This window comes from Hetaerina americana, unplaced genomic scaffold (genome assembly GCF_022747635.1).
Source record: "Hetaerina americana unplaced genomic scaffold, ioHetAmer1.1.p SCAF_9, whole genome shotgun sequence".
Classification (NCBI taxonomy): domain Eukaryota; kingdom Metazoa; phylum Arthropoda; class Insecta; order Odonata; family Calopterygidae; genus Hetaerina; species Hetaerina americana.
Window position 1 is genome coordinate 2,204,705 of NW_027287538.1, and position 23,610 is coordinate 2,228,314.

A 23,610-nucleotide genomic window follows, 5' to 3' on the forward strand; every position below is an offset into this window, starting at 1 on the left:
ACCACCCTTAATTAAGAAAGAAAAAATACTGCATGCAAAAGCCACAAATTGATGCTATCCACAAACAAAACAAGGTATTAATTCATGCAAGAACACATATATAAAATCCAAAAGACAATTCTTATATGAAACAATGAATGGGTCCATGGCAAGATTACTTTAAACATCATTCTGCATCAATTACTGGCAATTGTAGAAACATGCATCATAAAGTCAAAATAAAAATTTAAGTCATTTGAATTTTTATACAAATAAAAACGTATTGCCATTACCAGTTGATGGCTTAGTGGTTAGATGTTGCTTCAATGAAGCAGGAGGAGCGTTGGGGCTGTTGAATTCATCCGACTGGAATACTGGAGGAAGTGGAGTGTATTCTAGTTTCAGGTTTATACTTGGGACAGGAACACTGCATTCTCCTGTTCTTTTGCTGAGATTTGTATCAATACTGAAAAAATCAAATCAATGATTAATATGAGTTAAAAAAAACTCCACAGAATTGTGCTTGTCTGAAATTGTCTTCATGAAAGTGAGGAGTAACCTCACTCCCTTGAAACATATTATCTTGGATTCTATTTTTGTCCCTAGGAAAATACATTTCAGCCATACTTGTTATATTTTAATGTCAATTGCATTTCAGTAGGTGAATACATTCAATCATCCATTTAGATAAATAAATCAACACAGGTAAACTGTTAAAAGCTTCTTTTTAATGCATGGCATTGTATTTACTACAACAGCAATGTTTGAATTTGTTATCTATTGCTAAAGGCTATTTTTTTACAACTTAGATTCTTCAGGATTCCTGTATGCCTCTGTATTCTCAATAATATAAGTAAATTAATCTGAATAATAGCATAAACTAATCATGGCATTCCCTAGGGTTTCTCAAGAGACTACACCACTTTTAGCACCTTTGCCAAGGGTGGGAATCACAACTGTAACCATTGGGCTTGCAGGAAGGTGCATTGCCAATGAACACACCTCTTCTAGCTGAATGAATTGATCAATTACAAATATTGATTCTCTCTGGCAGGCTTCCATTTTCACAATTTCCAGGGTTTTATAATTACCATTCAAAGTAAATATGTGAGGGTGTCATTTTTTAATGGGTAATTATTACAGAGGGATAATTGAGATATCTGGATAAAATTTACACTGCACATTAGTTGATCCTTGTGTACATAACATAATCATTCACAGCTATTAATAATGGAGGCTCAAAGTGCGATTATGTTCCTTCGTTTGAAAGGTCACATACAGCGACAAGAAGAGCCATGATGAAATGGCGGCTGTTTATAGAAATGATATCCTGTCACACGATGCAGTTGTGCCGTGGAAAAGGAATTTTCAAACTGGGAGCATGTCTGACAAAGACGATCCAACAAATCCAAAGTCCATCATCACTCATGGACGGTGCTGTCCCAGTGAAGAAAGTGGAAGACTTTACCTTTTTGCTAGACCAAAGAGCAACCATCCAAATGATCACGAATGACACTGATCTTAGCTATGGCAGTGCGTGGAAAATTATTCACAAAGAACTGAACGTGTCAAAGGTGTCAGCATGCTGGATTCCATGACTAGCAACTCCTTCGGAAGCAAACACGGTACGACTGGCAATGGCGACCGTGGTATGATCTAGAATCTGAGGAATGTGGCTCTGAAATTTTGCCACATCCACTCTATTCTCCCCATATCACCCCAAGTGACTTTTCTAATTCACAGAACTCAAAAAAAAATGTTGGGGTTGGAGATATGACAACACAAAGGACATCATTTTAGAGGGCTTTTGGTGCTGTCCACTGAGGTCTACAATGATGATTTTCATCAGTTCAAGGAATGCTGAGAGAAATATATAATCCTGGATGATGACTTTGTAGAAAGGTCTTAAGAATAACAAAAAATTAAACTAATATCTCAATTATTTTTAGCAATATCAAAAGTTTATGATATCCACTCATGCATGTCTGTCCATGCATATGATATTTCAAAAATGGAGACAAATCCTCAGAACGAAGAAAGTGATGAAGCATAAAAGCTGCAGGTTGAGCTTGAAAAGAAAGAAAGTTTTAGAGAAACTTTCTCTAAACTGAAGAAAATTAATTCTAACCTAAAAATTAAATTGTATTTGGGCAAGTAAAAATAATATGAAGCTTAAAGCATTTAAGCAACTCTGTTTAAAATGATGAATGGAAACAGTTTTTCCAACAACATCTTTGAGTCTAATTTTGTGAGAATCACATGCCCTGTGATCATCCCTCCCCTCCTCCCTGATCTAACATGAGAGCTGCCCCTCCTCAAGTCCAATCCTGGGCCTGCCCTTGAGTAGCTAAACTTAAAATGGAAGCCTTCCCGTCTCTTTTATTATGCTTAACTATCATTTAAGTGAAATATGACATCTAATTCTTATGACATATTATACCCAAGGTATTTTTTCTACAATTTATTTATAACTTATCATTTATCATTACATTTTGGCTTTTTTCATGAAATACTATCTCAAATTCATTGATTTTTGATTTGTCGAAAAAATGAAAGTATTGCATGGCAATCAATCAATAATAATAATACATTTTATTTGTCCAGTGATCAAGTAGTTATAACTGTTACACTTGATATAAGTCATGTCAGAGGAAAGTGACAAAATACATTCCTGGATACAAGACATATCAGGCATAATCAAGAAATTCAGCAATTGAATAAAACATTTTTAATTTTAAGAACCTAAGTAGATTGACTTTAAATGCAGCCACGCTAATGCTTTTTCCTTTTTACATATTCAGTCTTAAGTTTGCCATTAGTTTTACTAGAAATAGCCAGCTGTTTAAGTTGTTGAGCCATGAAACATATTTCATTACTTATCCAAGGTTTACTATTAGGAGGCATGGTTCTTTTTCTGTACTGAACAGGAAATGACACATTAAAGTAGTGCAGAAATTTAGAATAAAAATTATCAAAGCTTTCATCAAAAGAGGCAGTGTTATACACAATGTGCCACTCCTCAAGCCACAAGAGACTCATAAAATGATGAATGTTAGAGGTATTTATAGATCAAGTGGGATAAACTCCAAAGGAACGTTAACATTCATTGGAAATGTAGCAACAATGGGGTAATGGTCGGAAAGATGTGAGGGGATTGTCCTAGTAGTTACCTCATTACCATCAAAATTAGAAATGAAAACATCAAGTGAGGTAGAAGAATATGTAGTTATGCGAGTGGGTTCCTCATTAGATACACGCTAGTTATAAGATTGAAGATTATTCAAAAATTCAGTTTTATCAGTTGTGTTAGCCAACATGTCAAAGTTAAGATCACCGCGAAAAGTTATCATACCATTGGGATTCCTAGCAATTATAACTTCTAAAAGACTGACACATTTATCTAAAAACAAAGGGAAGTTTCCCATGGGTGACCTGTATAAAGAACAAAGGGTCACAGAAAATTTGTTAATAATTAAAGTCATCACAGGGCATTCAAAATTGCCCTCATCTAACAAATGTTTGTAGGGAATAACATTCACAGGATACTCAAATATTTCCTTTGAGAGTAATATGGCACCACCATTTTCATAGTAGGATCGGCAGAAAACATCGAGGACTATGTAACCTGAGAGTTTAAAGGACAGCCATTCCTGGTTTAACAGCCAATGTTCACATAAACACAGAAAGTCAGGTCGATAGTATTCCTAGCAGTATTTCCAATTCAGAAATGTTGTTTCTAACACATTGAATATTTAAATGCAAGATCTTGATAGGGATTTTGTGAGGTTCCTCTTTCAATGTGGAGGCCATTCCATAGTTTTGGGTGATCATACGCTTTACTCGGGCAGACTAATAGCAGTTAATTGATGGAGAGTTGACCGTAGGCTCAACGCTTACGTCTGTAATGTCAGCAGCAGCATCGGCAACTCGTCGGATGTTGTCCCTCGCTGAGACTTCCCTGGAGGAAGTGTGGTTTTGAGGGAAATAGAATGGCCTAATGGCAACATTTTCGGGCCAGAAAGATTCACTGAGAAGCAATTCTTTGCATGAATCCGCTGCGGAGACACGGAAGGAAGCATATTCACCCTTAGCTTCAAGTTTCACCACTTCTTGGTCACTTTTCACGGATCTATGCAGAAAAGATCGTATTTCATCCTCCATTGTGGTCATTGGTTGAACTTTCCACACATCAATGCATGACAGAATATAACATATAAGTCAGAACTATGAAAAATGGGATTTCTGCCCTTGACAGGGCTCCGGTATTTAGGAGTTATTTCACTGGAGCCATTAGCACACAAGGAAAAATAAATAGGCTCAAACTTCATGTTCAGTTGTATTGAATTTTTATTTCACATTTTTCACTTTTATATTGTTTAAGAGTTCAATTAAGGCATCTGTGTACCAGTTTATTACAGTGGAAATAAGTCCCCACAAACCTTCAAGAAAATTGAAAAGACCTTCATTTTCACCATTAATGTTTCCCAATTTTCAAATTTCACGCTCTCATTTTTTATGTTGGGCTGTAATAGAGAATCTTATTTCTGCAACACCTTATCTTTTGCTCTCATGCCACCATGGAGCTAATTGGGCAGGAGAACATAGTGATACATTGACTTCTTTCAATCCTTAGCATGACAACAAAGCCTGGACAAATGCTACACAACGTGAATAAGTAACTGTTAGAAGAGGATGCTGCCAGGAGGGTTTGAAGCACTGATTCAGACTCATCTTCAAAGGGTGCAGCCCATGAAGATGCAAAAATATTACTCGCGCAATGGCTATGCTTGAATGAGCAAAATAAAAATGTAAAATCATCACACTTTGGAAATATTGGGGGCACAAAAAAGAGTTTTCATTAAATCTAAAACAGGAATGTTTGAATAACTTCTGATTAAAGAGTATTGAAACAAAATAAAAGTGTAGGACCAGTGAGTTTCTGTATTTTTAAGTCAAGGGCTAAAGCAGATATGTAAACATGTGGATGGAACTCAGGAAAAATATGAACTTGGAATAAAACCACATGTACCCAAGATCATAGGCTTCTGCAGTGATTTGAGGAGGCAAAGGCAGCCACACATGGAGGCGTAAGCAGCCCAACCTTTCCTTTGCACAGCTGTGAGTGTCTCTGCTCCCATCTATCTAGTGAAATCCAAGAGTAATGCTGAGCTGCGGCATAGTAATAATAATAATGCCAAATGTGCAGCAACCCTCGAAAGCCAACCTAAAAATCAACCCAACCAACTTACCCAGGGGAGCATTCAAGACTGCAGGCATCAATTGGAACGTCAAACGTGGCAACTGTGGAGGGTGACCCATCCTCCAGTCCTCCCGTCCGACTCTTGACTTTAAGGGTGAGCACTTGGGGCTTCCTTATTGTGGAGTTTGGGGTCAATCGTCCATCCTGCGACTGTGGCGAATGAGCCTTTTGTGCGTACATGAGGAATGAAACCGAATCCATCCAGTGCGCAGACAGAGGGCGTGGGGTGAGGGATTTTCTTTGGTCATCAAAGGTCATTACTATCCATATCTGATCCTCCATGTTCATTGGTTCGACTCCTGGATGGGAAAATAACAAAAGAAAAAGTATAAAATGGCACTTTTTTTCACCTACCTTATACAACTCATGATACTCAAATAGACTATCTTATTTTTCAAAATGATTCACATCACTCAACTCTGCAGTATACTAGCAAAGATGAGCTTCCTCATTGGGATGGATGACCTGCATACTGATGTTTTATATTCATTATTAGTTTTACATGCTATGTAATATAGTCAATGTGGTGATTTATTTGAATGGGAAATTTGCATTTGCTTAAGAAATAAATTATATCATTCATCATATGGAATACTGTTCTGGGGATAATCTGTGTGTATGTTGAACAAAGTTTTCTTAACTAAAAAAAGCTATTAGATGTGTACTTGGTGCTGGTTGTAGGGCAGACTGTAGGCCCCCATTCACTAAATATTAAATGTTCTTACCATTCCATCTACAGGTATGTATATATCTGTCATGTCTGTAGTCATAAAAAATAACGGAAATCTATCTTTCATGCAATTGGTGATATTCACTTTTATTCCACTAGAAATAATCACAACATCCACGGCACCAAGTTATCATTAAACAGCAATTGTATTCAAAACCCCTACGGCAATGAGTGTAAGAATTTTAAACAACTTACCACACTTATTGAAAATGAGTGATAAATTATGCAATTGCAAATTAAAACTCAGGAAACTCCTCCTGGTGAAGTAATAAACCTATTCATTGAATGGATTTTTAAATGACAAGCAGCTATAATGAGTTGTGTTTTTATTACACACTTTAATGTACATGCTCTTTTTTAAGGGTGTTCATAGAGTCAAAATGTGCATGTATATTGTACTTTTCTTTTTATTTGAAGATTCCTATAACATGATATGCATGGCTATTTTGGACAATAAAATATAATTATTATCATCCCAGCTGCACTCCTTTCCATTAAAATTACTCTTAACATACAAATACATAAGATATGACAAAACTTGAAGTCAACCACAAAGAACATTTTCAAAAGAGTTATAAATACTTTTCTATGCATAATATTTACAGCATTGGGTGTGAAATGGTGGAATATTTCCATAAAGGGAGATGGGAATGATAAATTTCATTGACTTCAGAGGTGTCAGTTAAAACTTCTCTATTATAGGACCCAGATTTCAACAATTATTTGATCTCCAGGCATCCCATGGGTGTGAAGGAGAGAGAGAGAGAGGAGGGGGGAGGGAGGGAGAGCCAATGGGGATTAGGAAGTGGGGGTCGAGAAGGGGTAGCAGGCAGGAGTGGGGGGGGGGGCAAATGACTATCTGCTTCAAAGTCACTCGAGATTGGGAATTGAATTTTGACGCTTGTCACTTCATATCAAGTTCCAAAAGAGCAGGTCCTATTTGTGTGATGACCACCAGAGCATGTGCGTGAGAAGATGGGGAAGGGGAATAAGCCATTAGAACCAAAGAGCCAAGAAATACTTTGGAATGCCCAACAAATACTTTAAAAGTTAAACAAAATGTATTCTTTGTTGATCACCAACAGCTCTCAGGAAAGGACTGTCGAAGCCATTTTGTCCCAGAGATTGGGCACCCCAGCCTAGGGAGGAAGACTAGATAAGGCATCTCGCCCTAGAGATAGCGCAACACAACAAGGATGGCACAGCGTTGCCCACTGGGCCAGAGTTGCCAACCAGGCGTGGGGGGGAGGGGGGGACAGCAGACACTGAGTCCACCCCGACCCCAATCTGCGACCCCTTGCCACCCCCAAATTCCTAATTCCCATTGGCTCATCCCTCCCCCTCTCTCCCACCCCACTGGACACCAGCTGACCTGAGGACACCCCTGAAGGTGATGGCAAATTATTGGTGAAACCAGCATTGTTAAACAATCAAGTTTTAAGTGGTGTTTATTAAGTCAATGAAGTTTCTTACTCCTATTTCCTTTCATTTTTCTCTGAACTGATGACTAATTGTAAGTCATAATCTTTGGACCATCATTTTACAGTCATTCTATCATGACTACTATTATACAAAAATACATATATTTCACATCAAATAGGCAGGAATTTTAAAAGTGAACATGGTCGTTAATTGATAATAAAAGATTTCAAAAATTCTCCTTTAGAGTCAATAAGACTTAAAAGCAGAATTATTCTTTATAAACGTTGGCTTTGCTAGAATGGGATTAGAGGGATAGCTGATATGAAAGATAGTGACTGCTTTTACATCTCAAATAATATTTAAAAATGGAATTGAATGACTATATAGGGCAACTTAGCATCAGCTGGTTGTTAGAGCACACACCTGCTTCAGCAGCCACCTTAGGTGAAGTCACGGTCAGTCTGACGGTGAGGACACCTAGGATTTCTGAATCACTTGCACTTGAATTTGTCAATCCACTGCATATATTGATGTCCTCTTCACACGGGGGTTTATCGCAAGTACTCTGACGCTCATGCCTGCGCCTATAATACTGCCTGCTGTGACACTTTGACGCCAGCTTCAGAGTCAAGTGTCCAGGGTCCACCAATGAGGAAGCAAGCGATTCCATGACTACTGAGTTAATCCATTCCCTTAGAACAGGAAACTCCATTAACTGCATGGACTGCAATGAACACAGAATGAACAGAGAATCAAACAATTGGATTGAATCCTTTTGGATGAATATTTGCAGAGCATTGGAAATGAAACACTCAACATTTCTTCAATCTTTCAAAACTCACCAAAGCAATTGCTGCTTGAAAAGTGATTTACAAACCACATGCAGCATTTTTTCAGATTGGTCTTCCAAATGTGTTAAGCACAATGTTAGTTGCAATTGCTAAACTTCCCATATTTCATCTTGATTTTGCAACCTCTTGGCTAGATTTACAAATTCTAGAATTTTACTCACTTAATATGTTTGCTAGGAGTAAAAATATTATAGTTTGCACTTAGAGTTGAATTGTAAGTTTGGTTATTCACTTGATAGAGCCAAAAAAAGAGACAAGAAATAAAAATAATAAGCTCTACTGTTAAACCAGTATTTGTAATTAGTCTGCGACATATTGACAACAGCAATGAGGATAAATTAGGTATTTCTAAATTTAATGCTCACTAGCTAAAACTATGCAAATAAGTGATAATTTAATAAAATTTAATAAGTGAAATTTTTTGATATCATGAGAGAAAAAATCCTCTCACCATATGGATGCTTCAAACTCCTGCCCGAAATGTATTCATTCTCATTCTCTTTCATCACAATTCACGTCCCACGAAGAATGCCTTGAAACTGCTGTCCTCAATTCAAACCACCAGTGACCATCTAATCAACTGAGTGCTATGCTTCTGAGAAATGCCAATCCCGCTCCGTCCATCTCTATTCACATTCTTCTCCACATTACTTTCTTGTAGGATATTTCCCCACCATGAGGGAAAACAGGTAATGTTTTCACTTCATTCAAATCTGGTGAAAAAATTTCCTTTCTGTGAGTGCATTATTATCCATCAAAGACTGCCTTCTATCCTTCACTCTTCCGTTGATTTCTGAGAAGTGACATGATTTCCTTCCTGGAATGTCGACGTTAGTTACCCTTTTTCAAAAAATTTCAATGAAATGGATCGCCAATTGCTTTTAACAAACAGGACAGCTGCCATAATACTAATAAGATAGATTTCTGGAAATTACGTCTTCATTCCTAGCAAACAGGCAGCAGCAAGTTGTAGTTGACAGTGCTCACCCCTCTGTTGCCCCTGTTCCTTCCGGTGCTCCCCAGGGGAGTGCCCTTGGTCCTACCTTCTTTGCATTGTGCATAGATGACTTGGTTAAAACAGTTACTGCAGCATCAGGCACAATTCTCCTCCATGCAGATGACTGCAAAATTTTCAAACGTTGATCCCATTGACGACATCAATGGCTTGCAGAATGCCCTCAGTGCACTCACTGAATATTCTAATAGGCTTGGTGCCTAAAAATATCCCCTCCTAACACAAATATTCTTCCTTCCACTCTCTTCGAATCACTCCATGCATATGCATGATAAATTTAAAATCAGGTAATTCCAACAGTCACAACACAAAAAGACCCGGGTGTCATCTTTGGCACTAAACATCTCCTTCATGAGTATATCAAAAGGTTCCTTGGTGGGTTTATTTCATCAGTTTGAGTGAAATTCATCCAAATTGCCACAACTCCACTGCACTCTTTTCTTTGCCTTTGTTTCCCCGTCCTTGAGTACTCTTCCCACATTTGCTGGACCACTCCCTTCACTTAAACTTGGACTCGACTGCCCGTTGACTTTCCTTCTCTCCATAATTCGCCACCCTCATTTGCCCCTCCGTAATTTCTCTCCACACCACACATTTCAGGTCTTCTCTTCGCACTTCCTCCCTTACTGTCGATGGCTCTGCCATGAATGATGATGAAGTTTTCCATAAAAATAATTAATAATTATTTAAGGTCACCAGAACTTCTTTCACTTTTCCCTCTTCAAATGCCTTTGCATACAACGCGGTTGAATGACCTCCTTCATTGAATCACCCCTCCTCCCCCAAAAGCCTCATTTGTCTCTAAGACTTCCGCCGTCAACCTACAATGCAATGGTGAGTGCCGCTCCAACCCATTCCTAACTCCTCCCATGGCATCCATTCCTCCTATGCTCCCACTCTCAACCTCTTCCCCTCAACACCCCATTTTTTTCCTCACTTGCATTACTCTTATTTCTTACATAATGTAAATTAATTCAATGATTACTCTACAAACATTGAACAACAATTTGACTTACTCTGGATCAAACAAAACATCTGTAAATAACACTGTAGTGCACAAAAACAAAAACAAATTTGTTCTCTCTGGAATCTGGAATTTCTCACTTATTTCCCTTTAGACTGCACGACATTAGTGGAAAATGAGGGCAACATTTAGCAATTGACCTCGTTGAGGTCCTTATATTATTTTTGCATTCCCCAAGAGTGAGTCAGTCACCTGCTGCGTTCAGATTCCGGTCGCACCCATTAACAAGTTCCCTGGCTGATGTGTATGCCCACAGCATGCATGAGGTTTCAAGATTTACAAGATTTTCCGACCATGAATGAGAGGTACTCTTGCTGATATTTCTCCGACCTTCTCTGCTACTAACAAACTAATCTGTTGGCTAATCAAATGCAAATATGACAATGATGAGGCATCATACCTTGAGTATTCTGATGCTGAAGCAAATATGTGGCTCTTGTAGAAAAGTAAGGACCAATCGAGAGAAATGAGGGAATGGGGTGTCAGCATCCATGGTGAGGGTTGCTCGGGCACGTCCTGCTATGCTCAGTTTCTCAATGGCCACATCTAGGTCCATCCCAACGCTTCAGAGAGAATGGGAAGGTTAAATACTATACATGGAAGAAATACTCTATACTTGAAGAAGAAACTCTAACATTATCTACTGCACCACTACTACTACTATTATCTATTAATCTATGTGTTTCAAGTCAAAGATATAAAAAAAATGGAAAACAGGTAATGAATGAATAGCTACAAGGTCTGTCCCAAAAGTAGTAGGACTTATTTCTTCACGGATAGACAGATGGATGGGTGGGGCTTTCCCTGGCTGGGCTAGAGGGGGAGGGGAGTCTCAGGAAAGGCTGGGTGCTGGTGGCAGTTGGCTCCCAGCCTTGGCGGAGGGCGGATCGTTCATTTGCAAAACCTCTCTAACATGACCTTGTTATGCTTCATCAAAAACTGGTTATTGGAACAGTGCTACGTCATTAAGTTTTATGTGAAACTGGGGAACACTGGGAAAGAGACTCATGATATGCTCAAGGCAGCTTGGGGTGAAAACCCCAAGGGTAGTTCGAGTGCTTTTGAGTAGCGCAAGTTGTTTTGGGAGGGCAGAGAAGATGTTGCTTGACCCTGCCTCAGTCACCCTAGAGCCCTGTCGTTGCCCCACCAGACTTTTTCCTCTTCACCCGCCTCAAGTCCGTGCTGAAAGGACATCACCAAGGGTCAGTTGGAGCGTTACAACTGGCTGTGACGAGGGAGCCTAGCAGCATTCTGGTCACTGTCTTACAGAAGGGGTACAAGGCGGGGAAAACCCATATGGCAGCGGTGTCTGGACGCACAAGAGTGTTACTTTAAAGAATATTTAAGTAGTGAACTTATCAATTTAGGCAATAAATTTTTTGAATCAACTCGGTCCTACTACTTTTGGGACAGACCTTATATAAGGACCTCAATTGGCCATCTTTAAACAGACAACCTAACAATACGATAGTATATTACATATAACTGGTGTCCTTGTTGAGTAAAATTTGATTTTTTAATGGGAGTAAACATAGATGACAAACTGCAGGAACACTCAGTGTTTGGAGTGTCTCAACGTTGAATTTTCTGTGTGCCCCTCCTCCCACTAATTCCCCAGGGGGGCATCTGTTGATCAGCTGATGCTCATTGATAAACATGGATCAATTGAAGTAAAAAAGCAAGTTCATCAGTTACATACACTACAAAACTAGTGGAATTGCAGCCATGATCTTTTACTTTTGGGACAAAACCACAGTAATCACCCCAAGGGTTGGTTTTGTCAGCAGAGGAGGGAGCTCACATAATAACATTGATCCCAAAGGTGCGTGAAATTCACACATTTCCCTTCCTGCGCTACCAATGGTGACACTCAAGATCTGGCCCAAAAATAAGAAGGAATATATCTGGGGGAAAAATTCATTACAGATCAAAGTGCAAATTGCTAAAGATCTTCACAAGAGCATCCTCGGGTGCATCAAGACACTGGTGCCAGTGCCTCCGCCACACTGGTGCCAGTACAGTACAGGTTCAGGCACCTCCTCATGGCCTCTTTGACATAATCCAGTCGTCCAAAATGGTACCCAAACGGGTTGTACTTGGTTTGCACTCAAAGACCCATTTCTCGTCAGCAGTAACCACCTTATCTTAATAATTTGGGTCACTTTCACCATGGTCCAAGAAGTCCAAGGCAAGATTGTCACGCAAGCAGTCTTCCGACAGCACCTCGGGGACCATCTTGGCGCACCTTTCTCATTGCTAAATCCATCCGTAAGAATGCAATGCACTGTGGTTTTCTGAATATTGCACTCTTCTGCTATCACATCCTGACACTTGGGGGTCAATTAGAATTGAGCAGGTTTCTCACTTTTTGCATGTTTTCATTGCACAGTGTGTTGTTGATGGGTATTCCTTGTCGTCAACCTCCTCTCTACCCTCCCAGAACAGAAAGAGCGGAAGCAGAAAACCATCACTTGGGGCATTTATACATCTCCATAAGTATCCTTCACCATGTTAATTGTATCCAAACACAATTTTCCAAGCTTAGCATACAACTTTATTGCAAATCATTACTCCATTGGAAGTTGCATGGTGAATTCATGACGTGACCGTCAAACAGGGGTCCAGTCCAGCACCAATCCGCATGCTATTAATGCCCACATTCAACTGATGTGGGGCACGTTGCTTTCCCAAGACCTCTTTCCATTACCTCTCCCACCACAAATCATTCCACTCCAGCCATCTGCATTGGTGGAAAAAATAATTCCATTTATTTTTAGGACAGACCCAGTAGACAAAGTACCATTCACCCATTCTTCATATAAACTTAACTTAACTTAGTGCAATTCCTTCATCATCAGGATCTAAACCATGGTGCTGAAATATTAAATCTTTATTGTGCAAGTGTAAAGTTTCTTTTTTACCCTCATCACACTCCACATGAAAGAACATTATAGGTTTCTCGCTGTTAATCTTAAGCCTAACTATACTATCATCAATTAACCATTGTATATTAGGAGACCCTGACAGTTTTATCCCTGCGAACCCTCGGGTAACACCAGTTCATACTCAGCCAGAATGATAATTTTCATTCGCTGACACAATCCTACATTCTGTTCCTAGCAAATTAATTAGGATGTGTAATAATTGCATCAGCAATATCGGTTGCAATCTTGCCTGTTATACTTTGTAAGAAAGTAAATTTTGAGGATTAGAGTTTTTCCCATCAACCAAGTCCTATTTTGAAGAATAGCAGCATTATTACGTAACATGAATTCTACCTTAACCAAGATCCATACGTTACTGTGGGTCAAATCCCTACCATTTTATACTTCATGTTTGACATTATTCACCCAATTAAAATATTAATGTGAGACAAATTAATGAATAATTAGCTTTGGAGAAGCATGTGCTTGTAAAGCAGAAGATGAAGAAATAGACTTTATTGGTTGCCCTGGACTTGAGCCCCCCAAACTTCCTCTCCCTCCCTCAACTCAAGAGAAGGTTCAAAGGGTAAAACGAGAAAGGGCCCCCCCCCCCCTCGGTCCAGGCCCAGCCTCCCTTGCTTACTCCTTGCCGAAGAGCCTCGTCTTGAGCACCATCCGGAAGTCATCCGAGTCGAGACGCAGGTCTACCTCGAGCGCCACTCGATGCACGGGGAACTTGTCGAGGAGTGCGGCTTCGGGCGTGGAGGCGGTGGAGGGCGTGCCGGGGGCCGAGGAAAAGGAGTAGTGACCCCTGCGGAGGCCGTCCAAGCCGACCCCGGGGCAGCTGGACATGGACGCCTTGCCCGAGTAGGTACGCCTCCTCCTGATGGGGCCGAGGGCCGTCGCGGGCGGAGGCGTGGCTCTGCAGGGCCCACCGCCCCACCCGGCGTCGTACACGCCCCTCACCGCGGTCACTTCAGGGGTCGCGTCCCCCAGGTAGAACTCCCGGAGCTCGACGCTCTCTGTGGATGCAAAGGAGAACCGCATTGATTGAGAGGGCAACGATGAAATCACACACACGCACAATCACACACGGAGATACGAGGAAACGCGACTAAACGGACGTGGGAAAATCACAACTTTGGACGACGCATCAGATTTTGCTGTGCGTGTCAGTTACGTGTGCGTGTATTTCTTGATGTGGGGTTCCATGGCGTGGGAAGAAACACTCTCGCGAAAGTCGCGAAGCCCTAGATATAAATGTCATGTAAGCACGCTTGGTCTATTACCTTGCTTACGGCCTTCGGAGCTTTGCTTTTATTCATCAAACAATCGCGATTAATAAGTGGCAAAGGCGAGGTGGCCTGCGATCATTCTTGACCAAAGAATCAGGGCACTTGGTTGCATAAAGCATCGCAAATCTCGGTGTAAATTACGTTTCCTGGATATCTCAAGTGATTAAGAGCCTCCGCCCGGCAAGTGGAAAGATCCGGAGTCCAAATCCCGGTCTAGGAAATATTTTTTCACTCGTAAACTGCCTGATTCCGCCTTCCCCACTCCTGTATTTGTCCTTTATGTGTGTTCCTATCCCTTTTCCTTATATCTTTTTCTATATAAATGATTATTTGTTCGTCGTTTGGCGGGATTTCGTGCTTGACTGTGTATGTGTGTGTGTGTGTATATATATATATATATATATATATATATATATATATATATATATATATATATATATATATATATATATATAACCCATGGAGGCAGGAAAAGTGGATGAAGGGGGTATTAACCGGTAGTGGGATGTTGAAGACTGTGATAGAGGGGAGAATGTTGGGCAAAAGAGGAAAGGGAAGGAACAGGATAGGAATGTTGGACGGGATGAAGGGAAGAAGAAGGTACTCAGAGCTGAAGAGGGACCTGATGTAAAGTAGGATGTTGTGTTTTGCTAGGGGTTCCAAATTATTTAACTAGTAATTATGTCCATCAAAAAACCTGCTTTAACCGGTAGATTACCAAATAATAATAATATATAACCCCTCCCCGGACTACAACCTTGACGTGGTGGAAGGGCTTGTGCGTTCCGATGACCCCTAGAGCTGTGCTGGCGGGAGTAATAATAATTGCTCCGAGTAGGGTAACCCATGTCAATTTAGGTCGGAGCCAGACGAAAGTTAGTCCACGCAGCGTCTGTTCCTCAGTGAGGCGGCCAGTAAGTGATGGTGTCACGTTAAAAACACTATTGAGGAAGGCAACGGGAAACCACCTCAATTATCATTCCCAATATTTAAATGATGGGCAATACAGAGATTTTGAGTCCTGTCAACTACGGAGCTCGGCCCAATCGGCGGTGTGTGGTGCCCGGCAGCGGGGGAAGCAAGGCTTCCGCGGTAATCATCCCACGAAACCCTTGCAAGGGAAAACCGGAAGCAGCAGGACAGAAGTGGCAGGAGAAGAAGACCAAATTAGCTAGAATAGGAACGTGGAATGTTATAATAATAATGAGGACAGGGAAACTGGAGAATATTAAGCGATAGATGGAAGGGGGGAATATAGATATTTTAGGTCTATGCGAGGTGAAATGGAAGGATAGCGGGGATTACTGGAGTGATCAGTAGAGAATACTATACAGCGGCTGGGACGAGAGCCAACGAGGGGTTGCCATAGTATTAAATGAAGAGGTAGGAAGAAGCGTAGTCAGTATAGAGCAGGTAACGGATAGATTATTACTAGTAGAGATTAGAGCAGAACCAACGAACTTGGTTATTTTTCAGGTATACAGGTACATGCCACCGAGCAACCATACAGAGAAAAAGGTCGATAGGATATACGATCAGTTAGAGGACATAATCGCGTGTGTTCCTGCAGGGAAACATTTGATAGTGATGGGGGATTGGAATGCGACGATAGGCGAAGGACTAGATGGTGATGAGGCGGGGGACAACAGTTTAGGCACGAGGAATGACCGAAGGGAGGAAGCAGTTGAGTTCTGCAGAAGACAGGGGTTAGTCATCACCAACACTTGGTTTAGACACCACAAAAGACGCAAGTATACATGGAAAATGCAAGGTGACTCAGAGAGGTATCAGCTAGATTATATTCTGGTTAGGCACAATTTTACGAACAGCGTGATATATTCGCGCAGCTTCCCGGGAGCGGATGCAAACTCTGACCACAAATGAGTTGTTATGAAAGGTAGCGTCCGTTTCAAAAAGATGAGGCAGGGGCGGCGGGTTAGAAAATGGAATGTAGAAGCATCAAATGGTTTGAAAAGGAAGGAGTACCAACAGGCTAAGTACTATCGAAGAAAAATGGGAAAGTTTCAAGAAAGGGTTATCGAAAGCCGCAAAAGACACTATTGGAACCGTTAACGCTAAAAGGACTAGGAAACCATGGATCACGGATGAGATGATTATAAAGATGGATGCGCGGAAAAAATAGAAGAATGTAAGTACAGAGTTAGGCCAAATGAATTACTAAGAATTAAACATTAAATTGAGGCGGGCAACAAATAAAGCAAAAGAAGCCTGGTGGAAGACGCAGTGCGAGGATATGGAAAGACTGCAGAGGAAGGGTGAAATTGGTGCGCTGTACAGCAAAGTTAAATCTTTGTCGGGAAGTAAAAAAGGGAGATCTATGCTGACAGTTAGAGATAAGGCAGGTAAGGTAACAGTTGACACAGGAAAGATCCAAAAGAGATGGAAGGAATATATAGAAGAACTGTCTAGTAAAGTCTTTACTAGACAGTTCTTCTATATCCCACTCAGGGAACACATAAGCGATATAACACTGAACAAGAAGGGAATAGAATATCTGCTCCGTATTATCAAAACAAACAAGGCACCTGGTCCAGAAGAAATACCTGCTAGAATATTAGAGGGATTAGCTGAAGACATTTCCCCGTTTTTACATGTTGTTTTTCTAAAATCGATAAAAGAAGGCTCAGTGCCTCGCGACTGGTAGCTAGCCCATATAACTCCCATCTATAAAGGCGGCGATAGAAATAAACCAACCAATTTTCGACCCATTTCTATAACATCAATTTCTTGTTAAATAATAGAACTCATTATTTTTAGTAACATTATGAGATTTTTTGATAATACGAGGCAACAACCAGCACGGATTCAGGAAGAGCAGATCTTGCGAAACACAACTTGGTCTCTTCATTCACGATATACTTGGATCGGGAGAAAACAACTCACAAGTCGATGCAGTATTCCTGGATTTCAAAAAAGCCTTCGACAAAGTCCCACACAATAAACTGTTACATAAACTTAAAGTCTATGGAATCAATGAGAAAATAATTAATTGGATTAGAGACTTCTTGTCAAATCCCGAACAAATAGTAGTCATAGATGGGTTGTGCTCAACGGATGGAGATGTAACTTCGGGCGTCCCCCAGGGAAGTGTAATAGGGCCTCTTCTGTTCTTTATATACATTAATGACTTAAGCACACACGTTGGTAGCAATCTGAGGTTATTTGCTGACAACACGGTGGGATACAGGGAAATAAGGAGCCAACTAGATCGCGAGCTGCTCTCTAGAGACTGAGACAATATCTCGGAATGGTGCAATAAATGGGGATTAACACTTAATATAGATAAATGCGCAGTTATGAAATTTTGGAACAAAGGAAGCGACGAACAGGATATAAACTACAAAATAGAGGGTTCAGTATTGACTACGGCCAATCAAGTTAAATATTTGGGGGTTGTTCTAACACCACGCCTTTCATGGGGAGCACATATCAGGACAATATGCGGATCAGCTTTAAAGAAACGTGGCTTCATAAGATGGGTGTTGGGGAAATGTAATGAAAAAGTAAAAGAGAGGTGTTATTTTGCTCTAGTTAGACCTCATTTGGAATATGCCGCAAGTATTTGGGATCCTTGGGAGAAAATTTGGCAAAAAGAATTCGATGAAGCCCAGAGAAAATCAGCTGAATTCGTTAAAAATTGTTAGGATAAGAACACAAGTGTGACAGGTCTCTTAGGGAATTTATGCTGGGAGCCACTTGAAGTGCGGAGAGAACAAGCAAAGCTTAGGCTTTTAGAAAGGTTCACAACAAACGAGTTTAACTATGACACTGAAGGGATTATAATGGCCCCACACCACTTAAGTAGATCAGACCACAAAGAAAAAATAAGGGAGATAGATTCCAGGACAGATAGGTACAAATACTCATTCTTTCCCCGAACAATCAGAAATCATAATAGTAAGAAACCGACGTCACTTTAGAAATATTAAAAACATTAAATTAACAAGTCGGAACAAAATTAAACATTGCAAAGCTGTTACGTATACTTTCAGGTGCATGTGTATGTTAGTTGGTAGTTTGAATGTTTGCATGTGTGTGGGGTGTAAGTGTTCATGCATGAATGTATGCCATGTTTTTTTTGTGGATGTATGCATTTTTGGTTTTTGCATACAGTTCTTTTTTTCTTTTCTAAATTACGGGTGGTGTCCTAACATCCCCCGCCACGAGCCATTGCGGTGGCTTGCGGGGTATTAAGTAGATGTAGATCAACACATTCCTTCTGACCCTAACCCCGCATTCCAAAAAGAAATAATCGCTTTCCTCCGTGACAACGGCCCTAAGGAGAATCTATCCCCCAGGGACATCTCCCTCCTTTCCCCTTCCAAACCATACACCCCTCACTTCTACATCCTTCCTAAGATCCACAAACCCAACAACCCAGGCCGCCCTATAGTCTCCTCTAGTAGCTCTCCGACTGAAAGAATTTCCGCCTTCGTGGACTACTATCTCCAACCTTTAGTTCACTCCCTAGGTTCCTTTATGAAAGATACCTACCACTTCCTCAGATTCCTCCACTCAACTTCCCCCCCTCCTGACACCCAGATTACTATGGCTACTATCGATGTCACCTCCTTATACACATCCATTCCTCACCAAGACGGCCTTTCTTCCCTACGCCACTTCCTCTCCAAACGCCCTACCCCTCAAATCCCAAGCACCGAATTTCACATTGATCTTTCTAATTTCATTCTCACCCGCAACTCCTTTTCTTTCAACAATAACTATTACCTCCAAATAAAGGGCTGTGCCATGGGAAGTAGATTCAGCCCTTCATTTACAAACCTCCACCTCGGTGTCCTGGAAGAGAATTTCCTTTCCAATTATCCTCTGCAACCCCTCCTGTGGTTCCGATACATTGATGACATCTTTCTACTCTGGCCACACAGCATAAATTCCATCAATTCCTTCGTCTCCCAACTCAATGATTCCTCATCTCTGTCTTTCACCTCGACCATTTCATCCTCTCAGATCACCTTCCTCGATGTCAATATTTCCCTTAGCAATAACAAATTCCTTACCTCTGTTCACACCAAACCTACTAATAAGCAGCAATATCTTCATTACAGCAGTTACCAACCCTCCCATTCCAAGCGCTCCCTCCCTTACTCCCTCTCTATTCGCGGTCACCGTATTAGCAACCATCCCGAATCCCTTAACAAATACCTCAACAACCTTCACCACTCCCTCCTCCAACGAGGATACCCTGATTCTCTCCTCCATTAAAAATACTCAAACATCCCTCACCCTCAAGCCTGCCTCTACCACAGACTCCCACTCTCTCTCAATCTGTACTACCTACTTCCCAGGCATTCAGTCTCTCAAATTCATCCTCAAAGACCTATTCTCCATCCTCAAAAATCACAACACTTCCACCAACCTTCTCCCCAATTGCCCCTCTGTCACCTTCAAACGTCCCGCCAACCTAGCAGATATCCTCAAATCCAACAGGCCGCTCTCAAAATCCCCTCACACACCCAGAGCCATACCCACTCCATGTCATCGAGCAAGATGCAAAACCTGCCCTATTTTCACCACTCCACCCCACTCCATCCCACCATTTAACTCTCTCCCGCCCTTCCCCTATTCCTCTTGCACTTCCAAGAATGTTGTTTATCTTCTTACCTGTAAACTCTGCCCGTCCTTTTACATAGGCCAATGTTCCACACCACTTAACATTAGGATTAATAACCACCGCGCCTCGTGCAATCCCTCCTCCCCGTCCGCGGGTCTCCCCATCCCTAAACATGCTTCCCATCATAATACCCCTTTCAACCAGTGTTACGATGTTTCCGTCCTAGCGTCCCTTCCCACATCCGATAACCCTATAGAATTAAAAACTCTTGAAATGGCATTCATTTACATCTGTTTGGCCTATCAGCATCCGGGCCTCACTGATGGGAGTGGCCTAAAATTGTTACTTTGTGGAAGCAAAGCATATCGGGGGGTGGACACTGTGTTTTTCCGAATGTTTTGGTGTACGTGGCCTTTGTTTTGACTTACGTGGTCTTTATCAATACTTTGTGGGTTGAAACATGAGTCTCGTATGTTGCAATAGTTGCGGTGAGCATGTTGTTCTATTTTCCGATCTTGTGTCAATTCCACCCCTTCCCTCTCCCTTTCCTCTCCCCAACCATTCCTTTCACCCCTCCTTCGCCTCCCGTTCTCCCCTTCCCCTGGCCCCCTTCCCTTTCTCTCGCACCCCTCACCTCAACAATTCCAGCAGTCATTACTTCTATATCTTCAGAGGAAGACGGATTGTTTCCGTCGAAATATCAAGAAAATACGTGTGAGTGTTCTTTTTTTGTGTTTCTATATTGTGTGTTACTGTGTATTGTACTATTCGGCCTTTCCGTGTTACGTCTACGAAAGCATATATACATATATATATATATATATATATATATATATATATATATATATATTTATATATTTATATATATGCAGGAACACACACGATGGCATAAAGCAGTAAAAAATAAAGAAAGGACCTTTTCCGAAGGAGGGAAGTAGATTGTGAGGCCGGGTGAGGGGGTGGAAGGAGGGGATGCGGGCGAGTGGTAGATGAGGGGAAGGCTCAAGCACGACTCGGAGCAGGCAAGTGCACGCCACCTCGCGAGGGTTTTGGTGCCGTGTCTGATGGATGGATGGAGGGAAATGATAACACGGTGAACAGCCGCTGAAGGAAACAATCGCTGGAGGGAGGGAGGTATTTTAACGGGATTAAATAGGGAGGCCGATGCGGAAGAAGGTTTGAAATGATGCACGATGATTGTTGATGGGGATATGGATATGGGGTGTGGTGCCCTGCCCAACCGGTGGGAGGAGGCACAGAGTGTGCAGCTGAAAGTATAAATAGATACGAGGGTCATCCGGAAAGTAGTACCCGTTCGTGCCGCATGAAGTGCTGACGACGCGAGTAGCCGCTGGACGAGGTCAGATAGCTTCAGTGGCTTGTCTGCCTTCTCTGAGCCAAGTTGCGTGACGCTAGCATTGCCTGTGTTGTTTCTGTGATTGTTTACAATGTTTAAAAAAATTGAGAACGCCGCCAGTTGTGAAGTGAGGGCAGTGATTAAATTCCTCAATGCAAGAAACGTTCGCCCATGTGATATTCATCGCCAATTAAAGGAGGTGTATGGAGACAATGTAATGGACGAGCCGTCTGTTCGGCGGTGGTGTCGCAACTTCAACATGGGGAGGGGGAACACACACGACGATGAGCGTTCGGAGAGACCGTCTGTCATTACAGACCAACTGGTGAGCTCAGTTGACGAATTCGTGAGGAACGATCGGCGCGTCACAATTGATGACATCTGTGAGCATTTTCCCAATGTTTCTCGAACAATTGTTCATGAAATTGTTAAACACCATCTGCATTATGCAAAAATTTGTGCAAGATGGGTCCCTCGCGTATCTCAATGAGCTGGCGGCAGGAATACAGAAACTTGTCACACGTTATGACAAATGCCTTAATTTGCTTGGAGATTATGTTGAGAAGTAGTTTAAAGTATCCTCTTTCAAATAAAATTTTTTATGTTTGTTAATATTTACTTTTGTCTTTTTATTTCACGAACGGGTACTACTTTCCGGATGACCCTCGTAATATAATATATGGATGATGGAGTGCTGCGGGATGGGAGGGCGACTGGCAAGCCGAGGGGGGAGGCAAGGAGCGAGCGGTGAAGATGGGACATCCGTCTCACATTTGCTGGGTATTCGCAATTCATCTCGTCCATCTACACATGGAACTCCACAAAACCTTCATCTAAATCATCTGCCATCCACATATCCACCCCTGCCACTAATCCTGCCAAAGCAACAACGATTCAAGAACTAGGCAAAAACTTAAATCAACATGATTTTAAAAAATCAACACCAAGGAATAATACAGGATACAGAAACATCCAGAATAAATTTTAATAGTCACATGGATTGTATACATGAGACTTTCAGCAATTGTTCGGATTTAAAAAAAACATAAATTATTCATCCAGCACAATAGTGGAAGTAGGCAATCATGTATGTTTTTACCTCCACAGAGTGAAGTTTCACAGCAATCTCCTTAAAATCAAAATATTTTACCTTAGGCTTTTGTGCAAACGCATTCCGCGCATCTTAACATGGAAGCGGAATAATATTGTGCTGATTTGGAAATACCTGATTCATTAATTTCTAGTTTTCCGAACTGCAACGCATAGCCTAACGGTGTTTCATTGCATCCTATTTGAAGAATGAATTGAATGCCACTACTACAACGGGGACATGAATATTTCAACACATTTCAATCTGAAAGCAAAAATAAAAAAAGAGAAATGCAATTCCTCGGACTCTTATTTTCAATTTTAAACGAAACCAAACACCATTTATTTTTATTTGGGAACAATATATTTCATCCTAAAACGACCGGAAGAAACTTAAATGAATCGTGACGAAGGGTGAATTTTCCACATTTGTCTCAGGAAAGCAGAATACTGTAATAATGTTCCGCGTGATTGGCGGCAAGAGATTTGTGCAAAGTGCTTATGGTTCCCATTACGTCTGCCCCGCAAGCCGCCGCAAGGGCACGTGGCCATAGGGGTGCTGCTAGGTCACCACCCTCGATAGAGAATAAAACCGGTTTTAAGTCTTCTGAACACTTTTTGTTTCCTCGCTTTCCTTCTTTTCCACAGATTGTAGCCATTGTCATGGAATTTAAACGGCGCATCAGATCCATGCATCGCCACGTACTTCACCACGAGTTGAAGTGAGTAGGCGTCAGTGGCAGGGTAATAATGAAATAATTGTCACCCTGTCATCAACATGAGCTTCCACTTGTGGCTGAAAGTCCGATTCGCGCCCGATGAGATGGTTCTCTCAATTCATCTCAATTGGGAGTCGGTTCAGTGCATAAGGGACCAGGCAGCTCAAACCGGAAGGTAGTTCTGGGCGCCGCCGCCGCCACCCATCGAGTCAAAGCCAATGGCATTAAATGGAGGTGTTGGCCCATTCGTTGGTGGTCGCACCGCTAGAGGGAGGCGAGGAGGGACAACCACACTCCCCGTTGGTGTCCCCCCTCCTCCTCCTCTTCAACAAAGGGACGCGAGCGCCTCTGG

The 23,610-nt window shown here is 41.5% G+C and overlaps 1 protein-coding gene across 1 annotated transcript in view; it reads right to left on the reverse strand.

The window, feature by feature from the left end:
• LOC139698994 (uncharacterized) overlaps positions 1-23,610 on the reverse strand; it is a 201,947-nt gene that overhangs the window by 46,336 nt on the left and 132,001 nt on the right. Inside the window, exons 4-8 of the mRNA XM_071597988.1 lie at positions 13,849-14,227; positions 10,682-10,844; positions 7,815-8,115; positions 5,229-5,538; positions 273-445 (exon numbers count right to left, since the gene is read on the reverse strand). Of these exons, the coding sequence (XP_071454089.1) occupies positions 273-445; positions 5,229-5,538; positions 7,815-8,115; positions 10,682-10,844; positions 13,849-14,227 (1,326 nt within the window). The remainder of the gene's footprint in view (positions 1-272; positions 446-5,228; positions 5,539-7,814; positions 8,116-10,681; positions 10,845-13,848; positions 14,228-23,610) is intronic.